At 39.3% G+C, this 22,159-nt stretch overlaps 1 protein-coding gene across 1 annotated transcript in view; it reads right to left on the bottom strand.

Annotated features, from left to right (window-relative positions):
- The window catches only part of Pkhd1 (PKHD1 ciliary IPT domain containing fibrocystin/polyductin), a 432,276-nt gene that overhangs the window by 348,329 nt on the left and 61,788 nt on the right, over window positions 1-22,159 (bottom strand). Inside the window, exons 31-34 of the mRNA XM_027938269.2 lie at window positions 20,245-21,852; window positions 18,210-18,353; window positions 13,023-13,242; window positions 6,479-6,629 (exon numbers count right to left, since the gene is read on the bottom strand). Of these exons, the coding sequence (XP_027794070.2) occupies window positions 6,479-6,629; window positions 13,023-13,242; window positions 18,210-18,353; window positions 20,245-21,852 (2,123 nt within the window). The remainder of the gene's footprint in view (window positions 1-6,478; window positions 6,630-13,022; window positions 13,243-18,209; window positions 18,354-20,244; window positions 21,853-22,159) is intronic.

Raw genomic sequence — 22,159 nt, 5'->3', positions numbered from 1 at the left:
ATGATTCAACTCCTGTATAGTGATGTAATTATTCAGTGACATAATAGTAACCAGAAATGATAAGGACTCTTTTGCCAAAATATGATGAATAACTATTGAAACCACAGTCTCATTCACTATGAACATATGATAGGAACAGGCTGATGTCATGAATTCAGTCAATACACAGAGAGACACAGTTAACTCGGTCAGCTGAATTAAAGACAATATTCATATTAAATGTTACCTGAATGTCCTCTTTCTTTTTTTAAAAAGGGCAAGGTCTTAGATTCAAGCAAGTGGCAAAACCGCTTTCACACAACAAGCACTGGTTAGGACACCACCAGGAAAAACTTGGACATAAATTATGACGACCGTAACCTTGTATAATAATGTGCAGAGCACTTACAAATTTATGATCTTTCTCAATTGTAGAATCATCATTAAGGATTTAACAAACAATGATGTCTGGCACATTCTGAGAATTACCTATGGATGAGACACTATGCTAAGTCTCTCTATTCGTTATTTAATTGCTACTACACTATGAGATAGAATTAACAGATACAGGGAAATTTAAAAAAATTGCCCAAAATTACATAACAAATAGAATAATGAGCCTCAAATAAATCTAGGCTTATCCTAGAGCCCACATTCATAATTACTATATCATAGTGCCTCTAGATGGACTTAGATTCCTCCAGCTATAACAGGTTGGTATGTTCTGCCTTTCTACTCCAAAAGCTGGCCATCGGATAGTACCAATCAATCTAAAAGTGAAGTGAGTTGACACAGTCACAGACAGGGACAGTGCTAGAATCAGAAGCCAAGTACCAGCAGTCCCATTTACTGTGTGTCCCATTGTCTCTGCTGCCTGCCTAATTATCCTAAGGAGGTAGGTAAGGCCCTTTCAGATGTGAAATGTCACCCTTCTCGACCATTCTCCCCCTGCAGTACAAAATTGTCATATATTAGGACCCCCATTTCACAGAGAAAATACAGGCATGAGGAACTCAGTAAGGTTCCTTGGAGTCAGTTGGGAAACTGTCAAGTCCCTATAGCTTGTGTCCCTGATCTAACGACTAGCTCAGCTCTGCTTTCCATAGCACCCCTGTCTGAGGCACAAAAAACCTTAAAGATACACAACTGAATGAAAGCAAGAAGGATAAAGGGAGAGGAAAAAGAAAAAGAAGTGGGGTGGTGGAAGCGAAGAAAAACCAAAAGGAAATGAAAAGAAATAAAAGAAAAGTAAATAAAATTTAAGAGGAAAAAATTGTTTCTGGATTTCAGTAACAGGAGAAGCAAAATTGATTAGGGAATGAAAAGTATTTTCAAGTTAGTTTCTAAAGAGGTACACACATTATAAAGAAAAGGTAAATTTTGTTACTTCACCGGATTGCATGAATTTTCTAGAAGACTCTCCTTAAACAAAAATTAGGGATTAAATTAAGCAACATGGCTTTATTTTTTATCGGTGTCCAGTACAAATATATGTCTTCATCCATTCATTTACCAAAGAGAGATCAAGGAAGAATTCTACATGAACCTCAACCTCAGACTAGTGTCTAGTTGGCAGGTAAGATAGTTAAATGAATAAATGCATTTTAAACATATAAGAAGACAAATTCCACAAGATGAATATGATAAAGTACTAAGGAATTTCATAAGAGAAAAATTCTTCAATTTTAAGGAAATAAAAATCTTCCAGAGAGAAAAAAGCATTAAAGAACACAAATGAATTTTGAAACATAAATACTTTTAAAAAAATGATGGTGATTTAACCAGCCAAACATTATAGCTGTCTAACAGCTATTCTGTAGTCACCAGAAGAATGGACAAGTGACCCATGGAGACTTGATCTTGTCCAATCAATAACACACTAAAAGACCACAGCTTTATTCAAAATATTTTTAACTCAAGAAAACTCTCTCCACCACCAATGATAGCAAGTTTGGGCATGAGGAAGCTGCTGCCTGACCATAATACCTACCTGCATCCTTCCTTTCCTATCCTATTTGTGATCTAGCTCAGTTGTCTGTATTTCCTTGCCACTGAAAATATGGCCTTTCTGTGGTCTCAACTCAATGCTGTGATGTTGAATGAGGTCTCTGCACCCTAATTGATCATCACTTGAACTTTCCCAAGTACTATATTATCAAGTACTTTAAAATTTTTATTCACTTCAAGCATCTTGGTAGCTATTCACTGCTAGACATCGCAGAATTGCACTCACTATGATTGTTTAAATATTGGGCCAAAGTCTCAAAGGACTCTCATGCAGATTTCTAAGCTCCTATTCTGCAGACCTCCCTCCTCTCTATCAACCTGCCCTGCAAATCCCACCAACATCAGCCAGCCTGGACTCCAATCTCTGAATGATCCCTCCAATGAGACTGTTTCACTCTGTCTGGATTCTATTTCCCTGTGCTGGGTTTTGAATAATGCTCACAGGTAGAAAGTCATTGTCCTTGTGTATTTCCATTCTCCAAGGATCTCAGCTTTGTGCTGTCAGTTATGCAACATCTGAAATACACTTTGACTAGTTATCTAGTTGTGAATGCATGTGAGTAAGCCTGAAAATTATTACACTCTCCTAGCCCAAACCAGAAATCTGTCCCTTCAAATGTCATAGCAACGCACTAAAAATCTAAGGAGATGACCAATCTAAGTAGGACTTCAGGAAGCTTTCAAATGCCAGCATCTGTGAGCAGTTATTCTGGTTTAATCTCTCTAGAGTAATATCTGATCTCCTTCCTGGGAGGAGTAGAATTTGACTTGCCAGGATTTTGGAGTGGGGTGGAGGATAGAATTTAGGGGGATGAGCAGGCCAATTTCTCTTTAAAGAGAAAGCAGACCTTTCATTCATCTCCAGATTTCAGTAACACTTCCCATCACCACTCTGCCCTGTGTGTGTGTTTTTCTGGGCCCTGGAAAATTACGTGCAACTCACGAGTTCCCTACACATGCACCATGCACCTCACACTGTCCTAGAGTTTTAGTACCTTCTGCCCTGATTCCTCTTCTGCTTCCCTGAAACTTACCTGCACTGCACATCATAATATAATACTTCAATAGAGCTCACGGGACTGACCCACCTGAAGATAATGGAACAGAGCCCTCACTCCAACAGGGAAAAATCATGGCACAGGCACCTGCCAAACTGAAGGCAGTGGGAGAGGTAACGGCCCCAGAGGAAATCTGGACGTAGGTAAGTCTGGGCGACATTCTACACTATAGCTTTCTATAGAAATCACATTATATATTCACATTTTGAATGCTCTAAAAAAAAGTCCTTTAGTGGGAAAATAAATAAACACACACACACACACGCACACAAATATTTTACACCCAACTTTCCAAATGTATTTGTTTTTGGAACCCTTTTATTGCTTAAGTATCTATTCTATTAATGTCCCCATATTCTCACATAGGAAATCCTTGAACTTGGAAGTGGGAACCTGGGTTATAGACCTCATTAATCATCTGCCAGTGGTGGTCTTCCCCAGGTCTAAGCCAAGATAAGGCAACCAAGCATTCTAGCAAAGGTGGCATGTTGTTCCCAAGCCAAAGCAGGAAAATCAGACATTCAGAGATAGAGTAACCATGTATTGCATAGTGATGAGTTGTTCCCAGGCCCAGTAGTGTTTCCACATACCCCAACAAGAGTGCCATATTATCCCAACACAATTATTAATTATCGGCCTTGCACTCTCAAAGGCATTCTGATTTGGGTGATAAGTCAATTTTGTGTTCAGTTAGTTATAAACCCTCTATTTATAGGTTTCATTATATTCCAATCCTGAAGCAAACTAAACTATCCTACCAGAGAGCAGAATCTAGAATGAATAATTTCTCTATTGCCTTTTGTTTTCTGGGCCCTGGACAATTACGGGCACAGTTAGCTATAGTTGTTTCCCAACTCCACGGTGTTGATCCAGTCAGCATGATAGGAATTGTGCTTGAGACCTTAGTTGCATTCTTGAGGACTCCACTGGTGCTAAAGTAGGTCTTAAACTCTGATGATTTTGCTGTAAATCCCTGCTATTGCTCCCCTCGTACTACTTGATAGGACTCTGCTCCCAAAAGAGTGTTTAAGAGTGTGACATTATCATCAACACTTGAGTGCAATGCTTATCATGTCTTGAAGCTACAGCAGTGGCACCTACCTCGCAGTGGCACCTACCTCCTCTTTGCCCCTCTGAAGTTTCCCACACAGGCTCTAGTCTAGTAGGTTCTGACAAATATGCTCCTCCCCACCATTGGTTCCTGAAGATTAAATGGCTCACTTCACCACAATGACTTATGGCTGCGTGGGTTATGATGCCAAATAATGAGCTATGTGACCTTTACCAAGGTCTCTTTTAAATCTTAATTCATCTTTAAAATGAGACGGCTGGTCTGGATGGTGCCCAATGCTTCATCCTACTGTGGTAAACTGACTTTAGATACTGTCTTTCAAACCTCACCTACTTCCATGTGTGCCCTCACTTCCTAATATCCCTTAATAATAGGAGCATCTTTCTGTCTTACTTTCTTGTTTGCTTCAGAGCATGGCAGAGGCTCTTGAACATGGTTAAAACTCAGTAGATAGGGATGGGGTTGTGGCTCAGTTGTAGGACGCTTGCCTACCATGTATGAGGCACTGGGTTCAATTCTCAGCACCATAAAAATAAATAAGTAAATAAATAAAATTAAGTTATTGTGTCCATCTACAACTAAAAATATTAAAAAACCTCAATACCTATGTGTTGCATAAATACTTTAAAACAAGTGAGGCATGTAACCTTCAAAAAGTCTCTAAATTCAACTTTGAGATAATGAAAAGTTAAATAAGATCTTAGAAGTTAAATGATTGGCCCAGGTAGCAAGAATTATAGAGAAGCAACTCTCTATCATTTTTCTGGCATGACTATTAGTAAACTAGCATTGCTAACAATAGCTAATACTGGACATTCACTATGTGTGAGTCTCAGAACAACCCTATTAGGTGACTATTATTGCTATCTACTTTACAGATGAGAAATGGAGGCACAGAAGCGGTTAGTAACTTGCCTAAAGTCCCCCAGGTAGAAAGTGATGTATTCAAACCTGAATGTTCTAGTTCTGAAGCTCACAGATTTAACCACTGTGCTAACCTGTCTCTCCCTTCCTTTTACCAGCATTTGCTTACATGAGCATCCCAACAACACTAAGCGATTGTCTATCCAGACAGGAACTGAAGCCCAGAGAGGATTAACAGTTGCTCACTGTCCCACAGCAGTTCCATCTCACTTTGAAATGTCAGTTAGAGCTGTCTGCTAAGAAAGAGGCACAGAGTGAAGGTGAGGCTGCAATGGGAAGACAGTGGTTCTGGAAATGAGGAATTCACATCAACAGTGAATTGAAAGGAAGGGGCATTTGAGGGGGACACAAAGAAACAGGAAGTGACAGCCTTGGACAATCACTGAAAGGAGGGTAAAGGGAGGGAGAAGGTTAGGAAGTGATGGAAGAAACAGAGAAGCCCCCCAGAGTGGTGGAAAGGACTACAGAGAGCAGTTTAGGAAGGACAGGAAAAAAAAAATATTTGCAATTACATACCTTGTCAGCACCTGTGCAAAAGTTAGACAAAAACATACACTATGAACCAGGAAGTATAGTTTTGGATTTGGACAGTTTGACTCAAACAGCACTCTTGAGTGAATCTGGAACAGTGTGTGGCACATAATAGGCACTTAATAAACGTTTGTTCCAAATAAGAGAGACAGAGAGGAAAAATCTAAAAACTGCTTTCATAAAGAGAAAGGCACCTGGGGGAGAAAGTGCTCAATAAATATTATTTTTTGTCTGTGTACAGTGAGAAGCCTGGGGAGTTGTAAAAGATTATCTGATCCATTTCCAAAGAGCTCTTAGCCTCTGATTTCAATTCTCGCAAATTCCTTGGGGAGGCTGTGAATCTTTCACTGGGGACTTAAAGACACATTCTTAGAACAGCCACTTGAAGGGAGTGGTGTGAGTGATTTCAAAACAAATGCATTGAGGTAGAGATGCTGGGCCAGCGGCCCTGCAATCCTTCCACACAATCCCCACCAAGGTGGACATTTGCACACTGCTCCCCCACGGAACAGACAGAAACAGGACGGACCAGGAACTCACTGTCCCACCACACTGAGGAGGGCTGAGTGACTTGGAAGCCTTCCAGAAGGGCCTGGTTAAATGTTAGGCCATTTATTTTATGAAGAAATATGCATGCAGAAATCAGGACAAAATGCTGGGAGATTATCTGTTCAGAATTTGCTTTAAAAGAGCCCAGGCAGCATTCATTTATTTTTGAGAAAATATATGATTAACCATAGTTAACTATGAATTCAGATGTTGTGCATTAGACCAGCTCCTCAAAGTTTGAGAGCATTTAATATTATATATCGCTGCCATTTGGACTAAATTGTTTTTTTAATGTACACAATATTACAAATTTAATTTGAGCTGTTTGAATCAGTCTGTAAAAAAGATTTGATTATACCTGAGTGTTCTGGCCCCAGCTTTTCCGTATCTCAGTAATCTTGGCGGTAATTGGCTGATTAGGCGTCTCACACTCCATCTCTGCCTCAGTTTCCATGGTAATGTTACAGGAGCTATTATAGATGAGAACTTCATCTCTTTCCACTTTAGGGCTGAAACGAGAGGGGAGGTTAAATGGGGTGTCATCAATCTTAATGAAATGCAATTATTTTTACTCTTATTAATCATTGCAAGCCATTAGCTTGTGGCAACTACAGGCCACCATTTGTCAAATTTTGCAAATTTCTGTAATTTTGTTTCCATTCTTTTATTGTTTATTTGTTTTTCCTTTATCTGCTCACCCTGCAATGAAAATGCACATGGTAAATATCTTTCACTGAGGCCTTTCTTCTTTTCCCAATCTATCGGGAACATCAGTAAAAGCTTCTACAAACCCAACTTAACACAGACAATACTTCCAGTTCCAAAAATGGAAACTAATGTTGGACAGAGATTTTTTTTTTTAATTTTTCCTTTTCCCCTTCCCTTTTCCTGATCTTACTCACACTTAGTGTTGGGGGAGTGAATTGCCTGAATCCCCCCAGGGCAGATGGAGAAATTGGAAAACCCACACAACTGGCTAACTGGTCCCTAATTCCAACTGTGAAAAAATGAGCTCATTTAGGCTTTCAATTCCCTCTCCCCAGCTGATGGCAATGAGGCTCTGTTGCTAGCAGTGGAACATTAACTTAGTAAATTAATTAAACTTACTTAACAGCCCAGACTAAGGAGATTCGATATATGTGCCAGTTATACTACCAGCCACTCACTTTAAAAGTCCCCTTGCTTTAAGGGGAGAAGCCAGACTAGATTTAAAATAAAAAACAGCAGTGTATGTAGCGTTACAGAAAATATGCAGTCTAGAGGAGGTGAAAGCATGGATATTGCAGGATATCAGCCCCAACAGGTGTGATATTTATTCAAAAATAATCCTGGCTTTAGGCACTGTTGCAACTAACTCAAAGATTATTAGTAATAATAATGCATGATGTTTTATACTTTTCAGCAATTTCATATGTATGATCTCATTTCAGCCTGTAAATTAGGTGGAGGAATAGAAAATGTAACCCAAAGAGATCAGGGATTTGCATAAAGTCAACACAAAATTATGCCGCTCCCAAATTCAGAATCCAGGTGTCCTGCTTCCTTGGAGCAGCACTCTTGAATTTTCAGATGCTGATTGAACTTCAGTAGTGAAGATGGCAGAATCCAGGAAGGGTGGGGGAAAGGGCAAAAGGTCACTGACTGAGAAACTATAAATCATGTTGAACTGCAGCGTCTTTTTTCAAATCAATACTGAAATGGTTTCTCCCACAATTTGCTAGAAATAATGAGCAACAGAACTATCACATCTCACCATTTACTCTTTTCTTCTTCATACTAAAATATTGGCATCCCAGTGCCACCAAGACAGGACTTTAATACCTACTGTCCTCTAGACCTATTGGGGGTTATATTGATATTTTAATACTATACCACCCAGAACAAAATGCAGGGTTTGGGCTGACCACTGAGGAACTGGTCTCCCTTTATCTGAGCTCTCCCACCTATAACACCTAACACTGTTTATTTTGTGTCCCCCTAAGCTTGCTGGAAGAGAGTAGTGAAGTCAAAGTCCCAGGACTGCAATTGCCAGAGAATTTCCCCATGCTGCATTTGTCAGTTGATTCTCGGAGAAGCCCAAGCACGTAAATATTAGGCTTGGAAACAGGTCAGTTGCATTTGAATCCCATCTATATGGCCTTGAAGACATGACTCTGTGAGCTTTGGTTTTCACATTTATAAAATGACATTACTAATAACTCAGTTCCTATGTTACAGAGGTACTAAGGAATAAAAAAAAATGAAGTACACAAAATGATTAGCACAGAACATGGTACACAGTAAACATCCAACAAAGGCAACTGTTGTTACAATTTTTGTTGGTAGTGGAGGTGATGGTGTTATTGAAATATAAATATGAAAATTTACATTCCTTATTGCTTTATTTCACCTCACTGACTTAAACACATCACTCCAACATTTTTTAAATTGGGAGACTAAAATCAACATTAAAAACCCATTTAGTTGAATGCTTATTCAAGGGGTAGATGAAGCCATGGGATAAATACACCATTTGCTCCTGGAGAATCAGTCAAACTACAAGATTCAGAAAGGAAAAGCAAAGTAACATAACTTCTAAATTAAAATGCAATTGCAATGTAATAATTAGATAAATATGGCAATATGGTAGAATAGAAGGCAAAACCAAAATAAACTTTTAAAACACCTGACTTCAAAGTAATTTAAGGTTAGTGTCAGGCCACTTAGGACTTTGCAGAACTCTTTTTGCTAATGGGGGTGGAGAGGTTGTTAGAATAGTTTGGAAAGTTCGCCCTCCATATACATCATAAGTCACAAGTAGATCTATCCAAAAGGAAATGACATTGGTTTTTGACACCAACATACTCTTTGTGAATTGGTTCCCAGACAACCTCTTTTACTTCTGAAGGCTCACGAACCATCTGATTAAACACTCCTCATAGAATTGTGTCAGGACTAATGTCAGCCTTAGTTGTCTGAATTTCCAGAATTCTCCCATTTTTCTTTTCTAGTTTGGAGACTATTTGCCCATCACCTTTCCCCGTTACAGGGCTCCACTGGCAAAGGAATGAGTCAAGTGGGCCAGGTCACACTGCCCACCTTGTGCATACCTGTCAGCAACATGCAGTCTTCCCTGATCACATGTTTCCTGCTCTGATGAGAGTTCAGTCCCTTTCTGTTAGACTGTTTTATTTGTCCCTGATTACCTCGCTGAAGATTGTTTTTTTTTCTTTTAAAAGCCATTACCCAAATTAGCTGAGACACCAGTATATCAAAAATAGATGAGCATTTACAAAATTTCAAATGTTCTTAATAGCTATGTTTTCCTCCCAAATAATGTTATGAATTGGACAGATTTAAATAGAAAAAAAAATGTATATAGGTACAAATAGATGTAGAGATACAGACATGGATACAGGTTTAGATAAAGATGGACATGAATGTACAAATGCATATATATACAAACATATCTAAGAGAATGTAGTAAATATTTTGGGTTCATATAGTGACAAAGATGGTTCTAGAACCTAAGTTTCCTGACTCCCAATGTATTGCCCTTTTGGTTCAGCTCATCAGATCCTAAAGTCAGAAGGCAATCTTCTTATATACACCTTTGCAATAAGTAGCAAAGGCTTGTGCAGAAATTCTGTCTCCTCCACATAGCCTGAAATTGCTCCCCTGGCCCTGGAATCTCATTGACCCCATGTGGCTCAGCTGAGGTTATCATCACAAACACAGAGAGTCCAGCATGGCAGTAAGGATGTCATGAGTCAGAAACCTTCCGCTGCCATGGCTGCCATGCCTTGACTGTGGACTTTGGAAAGTAATTATCTTAGGAGAGTACCCCAACTTCTTTCTTTGGCCTAAAGGCCCCTATAGCTCCCCAGGAGCTTTCCTTCCTTCTCACTATACTCCTGCTCAACTGGCCTCTTCACAGCTCATAAGATCTAATGGTTCCTTTGCATTTGCCACCCCACTCCCTGGCTTTACAGAGTGATCCCTTATTCTTGGGATCAAGAGAAGGGTATTTTACTCAGCTTTTTCGCTGCTGAGACTAAAGGATCTGACTAGCACATTCATAGCGGAGGAAAAGTTTAGGGGCTCATAGTTTCAGAGGTTTTAGTCCATAGGCAGCTGGCTCCATTCCTTGAGGCTCAAAGTGAGGCACAACACCATAGCGGAAGAGTGTGCCCTAGGGAAGCAGCTCACATGACGGTCAGAAAGCAAAGAGAGAGATCTCTGCTTGCTGAATACAAAATATACCCCAAAGTCACGCACGCAATGCCCTACTTCTTCCAGCCACACCTCACCTGCCTTCAGTTACCACTTAATTAACCCCATCAGATAATTATTCACTAATTGGGTTAAGGCTGCCACCCAACCCAATCATTTCTCCTCTAATCCTTTTTGCATTGTCTCACACATGAGCTTTTGGGGGATACCTCACATCCCAACCATAACACTAGCATAAAAGACACTTCTTCAGAGGCACTCCTCCCTCCGAAGAAGCTATCCAAAGCAGCCCCATTTTTTCTACCGCATTAAGACATTTAGCACAACATGTGATCATACTGTTTGTTGTCTTCCACCCCCACTCTTAAGAGCAGGCACTCTCCTGCCTCACCACCAGTGAGTCACCGGCACCTGGAAAAATAGCTAGAATATAGTATTCTAGAATATAGTAGGCACTTGATAAATGATGGATGGATGATAGAAGGAGAGATGGACAGATGGGCTAGGTATATGTATATATATATTTTTTTCCAGTTATATGTCTGTCTTTGACAAATGAAATAAAGCCATAAGGTAATGCTGGCCGTGAGATAAAGCATTTGATGAAAGTGAATTCCCTGAAAAGACCATGGAAAATAGTCTTCTGGGTTCACAAGCGTAAACCTAACAGAAACCAAGTAAGCTATTTGAAACATGCTTTTTTTAATACCCCTTGTTTAACTTATATTGTTTCTCAGTTATTAAATCAGCACATATTCACTAGAAAAATACATAAAAATTCAATGAAAAAAATTAATATGATCAGTATTTCAGCTACGTAGATATGGACACTATCAATTTAGAATATGTCTCTCCTATATTTCTTGCCAATCACTCAAGTGTGTACAAATATATATGTATATACATATACATATATATTATATGGAACAGTAGGATTAAATTGATATACAATTTTGTGACCTGTGATTTTTCACTTCTCAATGTACTGCAAGCATTTTCTACTTATTTAACTACTCTACATCATGATTTTTATAGGTTTCTTAATGTCTTATCATTTGGATGTATTCTTTATTATTTAAACTTTTTAAAAATGTTTTATTGTACTTGGAACGTCAAAGGATGTGGCTGTTTGTGACTATTAAAACTTCTATTTACTCTTTTAGAACAAAATCCTAGACATAAAATTCCTGGGCTATAGATTATGAAGAATACCAAGGTGTTATTAGAGCTTTGCCAAATCATCTTCTAATGATCATATTGACTTCCCACTGGTCACAAAGGACAGCACTGGATCCCCATCCTATCACCACTAAATATAAAACATATTGTTTAAATCCTAGGACATTTAATTCTACTCAAGAAAACACTCATTTTTTCTGTTGCAATGGCCAGAACATTGAACAAGACTTTTGAAATGATATTGAATAATAAATGTCTAACTTTAATGGTATCTGAGGCTCAGTTGCCTCACGCTCAGCACAGAGTGAAGAAGAAGGGCACAAAGAATCCAAGGGAATTCTTTGGGGGAGATTCAGGTAGAGATCCTGAATTCAGTGGAGCAGGAACCGCTGGCTAGTACTTCTTAGTATCCAGCATTTGTGAGCTCTGAGATCCAGCCTCACCAGAGCACAACCCGCGAAACCCCATTTCCTGTGCCACCTCAGCAAGATGCTCCACATCCTTCTAGGAAGCAATCAGCCAAGGAGTTTCCTCTTTTCCAATGGCTAAACACCAAACTCCAGTGGCAAGTTCCTGATAAAACAGACTGTCTCAAGACATTAAAAAATCAGACTGGTTATATCCTTCACTGAGAGCCATGGGTCTTGTTTAGCTTTATTTTTAATAAGATTTCGTGTGTGTGTGTGTGCTGCTGAGGATTGAACCCAGGGCCTTGTGCATGCGAGGTAAGCACTCTACCAACTGAGCCATATCCCCAGCCACTTAATGAGAAAATTAATCTTCATTAAGTTATCAGATGTAACCACTCTATCTAGATAAGGAATAAGGATGCAGGGCATTGTTCATCCCTGAGTTAGTACCCTGCATATAGGAAAAGAACTGCTGACTGAAATTAAGGCCATCCAGAGTTCCCAACGCAGTCACACTTTAAAAAAAAAAAAATTTTTTTTGTTTAGAAAAGGGATTTAACCTGGAAGGTTGTGGTATTCATTTGTTAGATTTTTTTTTTCTTTTTTAGGTTCAAAAAAATCCTTATGAGCTTATGGCTTTTAAGCCCTAGATCTACAGTAATTCTCTGTGTAACCCCCCTTCTTTTGAATAAACAGTGTGCAATCTGCTGGATTTCTCTATGACTTTTTTTCATACTTGTGAATCTGTTTGGAAAGAAAAGAAAAAGGGAAAAGGGGGGAAAGCCTTCTGTTTTTCATAATGTCTAATCTTTTTCCCCATTGGCATTCACCAGATGTTGCTTTGGATCGGAAGATAAATATTAAAATCTAAGCAAGAACAAAGTGAGTTGTTTACTGGGCAGATTTTTCAGATGTTCTCTTGAACACTTGAAAAAGACAGGAGATGCTTTGATATGCAAGCTGGCTGGAATCCACCATGGAATGGCCCCTCCAAGAGAGCGGCAGGCCCTCAGGCCACGTCCACCCTGCCAGGGCTTTCCAATGACTCCGTGGGTCCATTGGCCATCGGGAAGGTCAGAGAGGAAAGGAGAAGGTAGCTACCTGATGAAGAAGCCAGAGAATGATGGAAAGTCTGACTTTTTCCAATGATCTGGTTCAAAGAGACACTGGGAACTTTCTTCACAAGCATAGAGGTAAGGCCACAATTCCGGCAGTCTCTCCATCCCCATGGATACAGTCAAATCACACTGCACATAGGTGTGGCTGATGACTTCACAGCTGTCCTCCTTGTTCTTCAGGCCACACAGGAAGGCCAAGGACTCTGCAGGGAACAGTCACTACGAGGTTAGGCAAATTCACAGAAAGAGCCAAAGGCTCTTTGTTTTAAGAACGAAGTTCATATGTCCCCCCTCCAATAGGAAAATGAAGCATCAGTTTACTCTCTAAATGTGTATTTTATGCAAATAGAAGACATAACAATTTTGTAAAATATAAATCATCATCATAAAAAAAAAAACCTTGGGTGTATATACCAGCCAACATGAGATTGAAAACAGTTCTAATACTTCTAAATCTGTCTGCTCCCTCATGGGTCCATTCACTTTCCTCCTCATTCTCAGAAATAATCCCTTGGCATTTTTTAGATAGCTTTATCAAACAGGTTTGCGTTCCTAAACAAGAGGTTGTTGAGTTTTTCTTTTGACCTTTATAAAATGTAATACATGACCAAATATTCTTGGTCTTGCTTTTTTTATTCAGTATGAAATTTCCAAGATTTCTCTATGGTACTGCATGTAACTATTGCAGATACAGGCTCACTGTTGATAAAGACTGCACTTCATGAAAGTGCTAAGATGTGTTTACCTATTCTTTTTCCAATGGAATTGGGAGTATTTCCAAATAGTTGCAACTACAAACATGTGCAAGGTTTTCTCTAGAGTGAATGACTAGAAAGAAAATATCTTGTTCAAATGGTAAGTGTAAGTTCAGCTTTGCAAGACGGTGCCACACTGTTTTCCAAAGTGGGTATGCCATTTGAATTCCTACAGGCCATGAATTCCTGTTATCCATACAGTTGTCAGCACTTGAAATGATCAGATTCCTAATTTTTATCAAGTGTGTATAAAATGGTATCTCACTGTGGCCTTCATTTTCATTTCCATCATTACTTTTTAGGTTGAACAATTTTTCATATTTAGTAATAACTCAATGTTTCTTCTCCTATGAAATTCCCATTCCTGACCTTGGCCCATTTTTCTATTGGGCTATTTGTCTTTTTCCTATTCATTTGTGTATGCTGGGTACTAATTCTCTTGAGGTTTTACGGTAACTATTACCTTTCCTAAGTTTGTAGCTAGACTCTTCTCTCTTTACATGGTTTCCTGATTAACAGAAGTTCTTGATTATCATATACATATGACTATCAATATTTTGTTAAGAAGAAAAGCAAGTGTTTTAGTTTTTTTGACCCTCAGGCCATCCCTTTCTGGGTCATGAGACACATGTAAAAAGCATCAATAAGTCAGAATGACAATAATCTTTAACTGGGAGATGAACAAATCTCTACACGAGTGGTTTAGGAAAAACTCTGAAAATTCTAAAAAAAAAAAAAAAAAGAGGAAAAAGAAAAATATCTCTGGTCTGTTACTTCCGTGGCTAACCTGTCCTTGCAGGTACCACAGCAGCCATCAAGGACTGTAGGCTTTGAGCCTCTGCTGGCCTGTCTCATTATAGTGCCTCAGCAAGGGCCAAAGGAGAGGGTTTATAGCTCTGTGATCACACCCAGATGTTATCATAGTTGCTGCTACATTCCAAAGCACCTGATACCAAAGAAGTTCTCTGTGAATGTGCTTTAAATGAATAATAGCAACAAAAATGACTGACAGAAAGATTCTCTTGCGATAGACAAAACATGAGAACTTCTCAGTTAGTAAGCCCTAAGGCAAATAAAAACAGGCTCAACACCTATAAAATAATGAATTCATTATAGGTGATTAAGTGGATGCAAATTGGCAAGGTGGATTATAAAAAGCACCTAGGGCTGGGGATCAAAATCCATGGGTTTTACTCAAAGTTCTACCGCTAAATAGCTCTGTGACCTTAATCGCTTTAGCTTTTCATGCCTCTTGGAAAAGTTAAAGTTTCCATGAAAAAGTCATTTGGTATAATTCAAGGTATAAATGCAAGAAACGGGAAGATCAAAGATCTTTGCTCTTTTTAAACAAATGCAAAGTGTTAGTTTTACCTAACAGGATGTTTTAGCAACCCATCATGTGAAAAAGTAAAATTCTTCTTTGGTAAGAAGTATAATTTGGAGGGAAAGGTAAAAATAGATGACCACAAAACTAGCAAAATAACTTTATTTTTAGACCCATGCTTAAATCTCCTGTCCCAGTCATGAAAATGAAGCACATTAGGACTGTGGCATAGGAACAAACAAAATAATAATTAAGAAAGTTTGGATTCTGAGACATCATCAATAACCTGGAATGTAAAACATCACTCTATCATGCAAAGTCAAACTAAAGATTAAAATTCAAAGCAAGAGTCAGAATTCAAAGTGGCCTTGGTAAATTAGAGAAGTTAACAGAAACAAACAAAAAGCCCAATGAAAACAGTAAGGCAATAAACTACAGAAGGAAAAACTAAATCATATAAATATGAGGAAAATCCAGCTGTGAACAGCTATGTTAGAAACACACCCACCCCCACCCCCCCACACACACACATTGGGATAATCATAGGTAACAAAAAATTATAAACCAGCAAAACATCAGTGTACTTTTACAAACAGATCTGGGACCAGATGATATGCAGGCATTTCATGATGTTACCCAATATGACTATACCTTGCTTACTCAGAAGAGTTACCTTGTCTGGGGATTCAATTAGGCAAGCATGTGAAATTTCAGAGACAGAACAGAAAAGAAATACTAAAATGTTTATTTGGAAAATTTTGGCCTTGGTGAGTCCCAAGAATTCATATTTCTAAGATGCCTCCACCCCACCACACACACACAAAACTAGTTGCTGCTGTGCTGGCCATATGGAACACACTTTGAGAACTGCTGCCGTTGTGACCTGAGCTTTCCAAAGGCTATCAGCTGATTGAGGTTGAGAAGAAGCTAAGTGGGGGAGCACTAGTTAGGTAGAATGATGGATTTCTCCAAGAAAAGCAAGAGTGAAACAGGTGTGAGGATAGCTGGTGGGAAGCCACTTCTAAAAACCTCTTTGAAATAAAATGTAATCCTAAAGAGAAGTTAACAGTTATATGTAATCCTATCTTAAAGCAGGAGAATTAGTAGTAGCTTCCAATGATTTCTCTCTCACATACACATACACACACACACACACACACACACACACACACTCACACCTTTAACTTTTGATGTCCATTATAGACCTACTAACCAGAAAAAACAAACCAAACTATGATCCTAGACTCAAAAGGTTTCACTGGGTTCCAGTAGAATCACAGAATCCCCCATATCTTATCCTGGATCTTAAGTAAGGAAAATTTGGAACTGGCTCTTCATTTTTAGAGAATGTGGTTAAAAGTATTTTAAAACACCCTCCCTCTCTTTCTTCCTCCCTTCCTTTCTTCCTCCCTCCCTTCTTTCCTTCCTTCCTTCCTAATGAAAGAGGAAAACAGTTGAGATCCTTTTCACCAAACATGATCCTTGTAAAATAGATGAATCTTTGGTGACACCTAGTGGCAAGGTTAAAAGTTACAGCTTCCAAACACTTAAATATCAAGGAATTTTGAGATGTTCTTTTCTAAAACTTAAAAGAATCTTTTACAATATAATAATTTTATTATTTTTCTTCTAGGAGTTCTCAGTACTACAATTTACCTGTACCTGAAATCTCATTGATTTTTATTTTGTGTTTCTAGTTGAGATTTAAGTGTTTTGAAATAATACCAAAGGGGTTTTAAAGTTTATTAGTTTAAGCAATGCATATGAGAGAGATTTTTTTAAAGAGAAGTAATATTAAGTAAGCTTTAGAACCTAGTTGTGTATAGTCTCAGTTTCATTTCCACATTCTCTTGACTGACACTGTGCTATAGGAGGTAGAAGGGTTAAAAAACAAAAAACAAAAGAACATAAAAGATGACATCTGAAAGTTGCTATTGCATCGTAGGTTTCTTATTGTGCAATGATTTCTCTTCCATTGTGTACATGACACTAGGAAACTCAAATTCTAGTATTTTAAAGGTTTTTTTGTATTCTCATTCTCCTTAACACTCTTTCTCCCTCCACCACCACCACCACTATCTTCTTCTCCTCCTCTCTTCTTCCTCTTCCTCATCATTTAGGAGGACACTGTGAACTGCCATTGCAATAGTATTGTCCATCATGTAATTATTATCCAAACTCAGATGAAGTGATCTTATTACTTTGTAAATCTCACATTCAAAAAATTAGGAACCTAACTCCAAACACTACACACAAAGCATGTTTATAAATAGGTCTTAAGTGTAGAGGTTCCAGATCTATGATTATGTAAATGAGATAATTGCTAGTTGAATTTGAGTTCTCTCAAATGCACTAAGGATCTGTAATGAAAATGGTAGTTTCTTTCCTCTGATTATCCCCTCCTGAAGCTCAGTGGGTAGTTACCATGTGTTGTGAAGCCCTCAGCTTTGCACCTTCCTCTATAATCTCTCCCCATAAACACGGTGCTTCTGGTACCACAATTTACATGATGGGAATGCAGCTCAAAACAGAGAGAAATCATAGTTTTCTGCTGAGTAAGAGATCAGGTAAGTATTTGGACGTTGAAGAACAAGAGAATACTGTGAATGTTGGTTCTTTTGACTATAATAAGAATTCGGGAATTGAGCTGATATTCAAAAGATATTCAGCTTGATAATCTTCACCCTCTCCTGGTCCCTCCAGAAAGCAGATGTCTTCGGCAACCTTACCTCAGGACAAGATCAAGAGCTTGTTTCCTTCCTGATGTCTATGGCTGTCACTGGAACTAATATTCAGAACCCAGAATTACTCTCTTCCTTGTCACGTGACTCCATAGGACATAGGCGATACGTTTTTCAAGTTCCTTTAATATTGACCCCTTCCCATGACAAAAGGTATTATGGGCCATTTTAATACGTGGCCCCGGAGTGTAACAATCATTTTTGAAAGAGAATAGAAAAATTCTATTTTCAGAAACACATGGAAAAATTAATGGTTAGTAGAGAAGCAATGACAAATATTTTAAAAAGCCAAAGAACATCATTTTAAAACACATTCTTTAAAAATATATATGTGGGATTTTTTTACTCACCATCCAGTGGCAGAACCAAGCAGCTGAATGCAGACACAGTAGCATTAGCCAGGACTTGGCAAGGAGCACCACACACGGCAGCTGAGATATTCCCTGGAGAAAACCCTGCTCCAAACACATGTACAAGCCTTCCACCCAGGCAGCCTTTAAAGACAAACCACAAGTTCATGATCTTAGAAGAAAAACTATCTTAACTCAAAACTCAAACTATTGCTTTCTTTCTGCCTATCCTTCCTATGCCCTGCAGAATCCACACAGCTGGCTGGAGGACTCTGATATCCTTAGCTTCTTCACCCGGCTTCTGGACTCCAGGGTTCCATTAGATTCCAACCATATTCAACAACATAAAGCATCTTGTAATGTAACCATTTTATGTCGAAAAATAATGATTATTTATAGTTCTTAAACTTTTCATACAAGAGCATAAAATGAAAGTGAAAGTTCCCCCCAAACACCTGTTTCTATTTACAGTTTTTTGTGACTCCTTACAGAATTTTCAACAAACATATATTTTTGATACACAGGGATCACTCTATACATAGTCTACAACTTGTTTCTTAACTTAAACGTACAGTATAGGTAGGTTTCCAAAGCTATGTCATTACAGTTCATTTTACTAGCTACTTAGAATCTCATTACATCATTAAGGCACAATTTGTTTAACAAATTTTCTATGGCCTGATACCTTCATTATTTCTCTTTTTGCTATTATTAATAGTACTGCAAGAATTACATATTTTAGGGACACTCAGGATAGTGAAGCTGGTGCACCACTCTAGTTCATTCTGAGACACAGTCTCCAGCCTTCATCCTGCAAGGGGAATGGGGCTACTTGCACAGCCAACTGACAAACTCAAGAATAATGTGGGGTTTTGTTTGTTTGTTTTTGTTTTGTTTTGTTTTTGCTTCAGGTGTATTTATGATGCTCTTTCTTCATGGAATTTAGGGAATAGACAGGGAAATTTTGTGAGCATCCAGCCCAAATACCATTATTAAATAAGAAAGCTGATCTGGATGTGGTGGCAGACACCTGTAATCCCAGCAATTCTGGAGGCTGAGGCAGGAGGATTGGGAGTTTGAGCCCAGCCTTGGCAATTTAGCAAAACCCTGTCTTGAAACAAAAAAAAATTAAGAAAGGTCTGGGAGGAAGCTCAGGGATAGAATACCCCTTGGTTCAATCCCCAATGCTACAAAATTTAAAAATGGAAGCTGAGGCATGGAAAAGTCAAACCTAAATTAGCTACGTTGGTCACAGCACCAGTCCTAAATTCTAATCTCCACAGTGTTCCACCCAGTTGAAGACAAATTTGTTCTAAAAATGGCTTGATTAGTACCTCATCAACCTAAGATCCTGCATCCATAATTTCCTGTATACCCACCATCAAATCTGAGTGATCTTAAGTGTAGCAAGGCTTTCAGTGAGCAGAAACCTAAAACATCATCTGAAGGAAAAGAATGGCAAATCTCAGTACAGGCAAAGCAGAAGATCTAGGGGTGTGGCTCAGAGGTAAAGCATTTGCCTCACATGTGTTAGGCCCTAGCTTCGATCCCCAGCACTACAACAAAACAAAACAATAAAAGCAGAGAAAAGCTAAACCGATACAATTGTCCTATGCTATTGGCTTATTATTGGTGGCATTTGAATTCATCTGTGAAGTTTTATAAAATGATCAAAATTAATCACAGTTAATAAATTTTAAATGATGCAAATTGGCATATAGGTCTAAAACTAGGTGAAAGCATTTATATTCTTAAATGATGAAATTATGAGCTCTTACAAAAGATATTAATTTAAAACACAAATTAAAAATGGTTAATGCATTAAAATAAAATACTTAGAGAATAGGCACAGTTTCCTTGATGAAAAATAAAGTTCATAAATGGAGCATGACAAAGACGAGTCACAGGAAGACACTGAGACTCCAAGAAGTCACCAGGCTTCTCTTCTCTTCTGTTGCATGGAGTGATGTTGATTTTCCAACTCTTAGAAGTGAGAGAAGCTATTAAGCCATTAAATATTACTTGCTTGACTTACCAAAGTTCTCTGTCACTGCTGTAATCGTAGCCTTCAACAGGAACACAAGAGCAGAGGAGGCCCACCCTCTGATTCGGTCATAACCCCTGACGTGGTACTTCCCCGCAGGAAGAAAAGGGGTGGTGCACTGGAGAACCGTGTAGTTACCAGACACACCCACACAAGGTGTCCTCCCAATAAATATGTCAACATTGGCAGCTCCTGAGATGCGGGCCACTGCAAAGGTTAAAATGCCATCACTCTGAGAAACAGAGAGCAATTCTGGGGTGAAGACATCGCTGTAACCAACAACTCCGATGTGGTACCCAATTCCATCTACCTCTATTTCCAGAGCAACAGAGTCATTCCCTGCAGGAACAATGCACTGGATGAGCTCAGAACTGATGTTCACTATCAGACAGGCCTGTTGGCCAACAAAGATCAATGTGGTGTTCTGTCCTCTCAGGGTTGTGCCCACTATGGCCAAGAGGCTTCCACCATGTGTGCTGAAATTCTTAGGGAAATAATTAAAGACTTGAGGCATGATGGAGAAATTCCTGGAAATGTTACCCAAACAAGCATACCCATTACTTGTCTGGACAGCTGATAGGTAGTGGACTCCTGGGGTCAAACCACTTATTTGGCATGCCACCTGGCTTGCATTAAAGAAAGTTATATTGCAAGGAAGTTGATCATCTATAAATACCATTGGCTCATCAGTTCTGGAGTCCAGCCGCTGACCCCTTATCAGCAGAGTGGTCAGAGACCCACTGATGTCTATGGTCATGGCATCCACTACAGGACTTTCGTCCTCTTGCATGAAGAGAGTGCAGTTCCCTTCACACTCGCTGGGCAGTCCATTGACCACGACTGTGACATTCAGAGTGAAGGAAGCTCCAGGCAAGTGGTCACCCATCTGGTTGATCCGGCAGAGAACTATACGGTCTTCCAAATGCAAAATCATACAAGTAAAAGGACCTGAAAGGTCAATCTGAATCGACCTCCTTCTAGAGTTGAGAGCCAAGCCCCTGATTGTGAGCACAGTCCCGCCACACACAGAACCATGCATTGGCAAGATGGTCATTATCCGAGGTGTCACCACAAATTGCTGGGGCACTGCAGACATGTTGGCAAATCCCATGTGCTTCTGACATGCTCGGACAGGGTAGACACCTGCTTCCAGAGTGTGCAGGGGAAAGGAGCACCCAGACAGGCTCAGGTTGCCCCAAAGAGACTGTGTCTCAACCTCACACTTCAAGCTCCCCAGGAGGATGACAGAGTTAGAGAGGTCACTTCCTTCCACATACAACTTCAGGCTACTGTTTGTGACTTCTCCCCACAAGGCGGTGACCACTGGTGTTGCTGCCACTTCATACCTGAAGGTAAGGCCCTTCCCCACCAAGCTTGCTGAAGGTCCATGGATGAAGGTTGTGTTGCCAGCCCAGACCTCCACGGGGGCTGGGATGGTGAGAGCCTCTGCATCGGGCAGCAGCGGGGCCGGTGGGGTCTCACACCAGATGCTCACCTCTGTCAAGTTCACCATGTCACAGGGCTGATCGCCCACAAGTACCCAAACCAAAGCTGGGTCCCTGCCAAACCCTCTTCCTGAGATGCTGAGGATGGTTCCACCTGAAGTGCAGAGATGGAAAACAAAAGTTAAAGCTGATTTTCACTAGGAACTTGGAGCCCCTGTGTCAGCTCTGAGGCAATTCAGTGGAAAGTGGGGTATGTGAAACATAGGTGATTTCACCTCAATCCCCAGCAATGCTAAATTTGTGATCATTTCTACAGGAGTCAGATGCACTAAAATTCATGTAACAGTAAAATAATATAAATTATATATATATATATATATATATATATATATATATATATATATATGAAGGATATTTATAATATTTCAGATAAAACGCTTCAAGTACCTTTGTATATCCTA

Source organism: Marmota flaviventris, chromosome 6, assembly GCF_047511675.1.
Source record: "Marmota flaviventris isolate mMarFla1 chromosome 6, mMarFla1.hap1, whole genome shotgun sequence".
Lineage (NCBI taxonomy): Eukaryota > Metazoa > Chordata > Mammalia > Rodentia > Sciuridae > Marmota > Marmota flaviventris.
The sequence above is the reverse complement of the archived record's forward strand: the minus strand, read 5'-3'. Positions and strand labels throughout refer to the sequence as shown.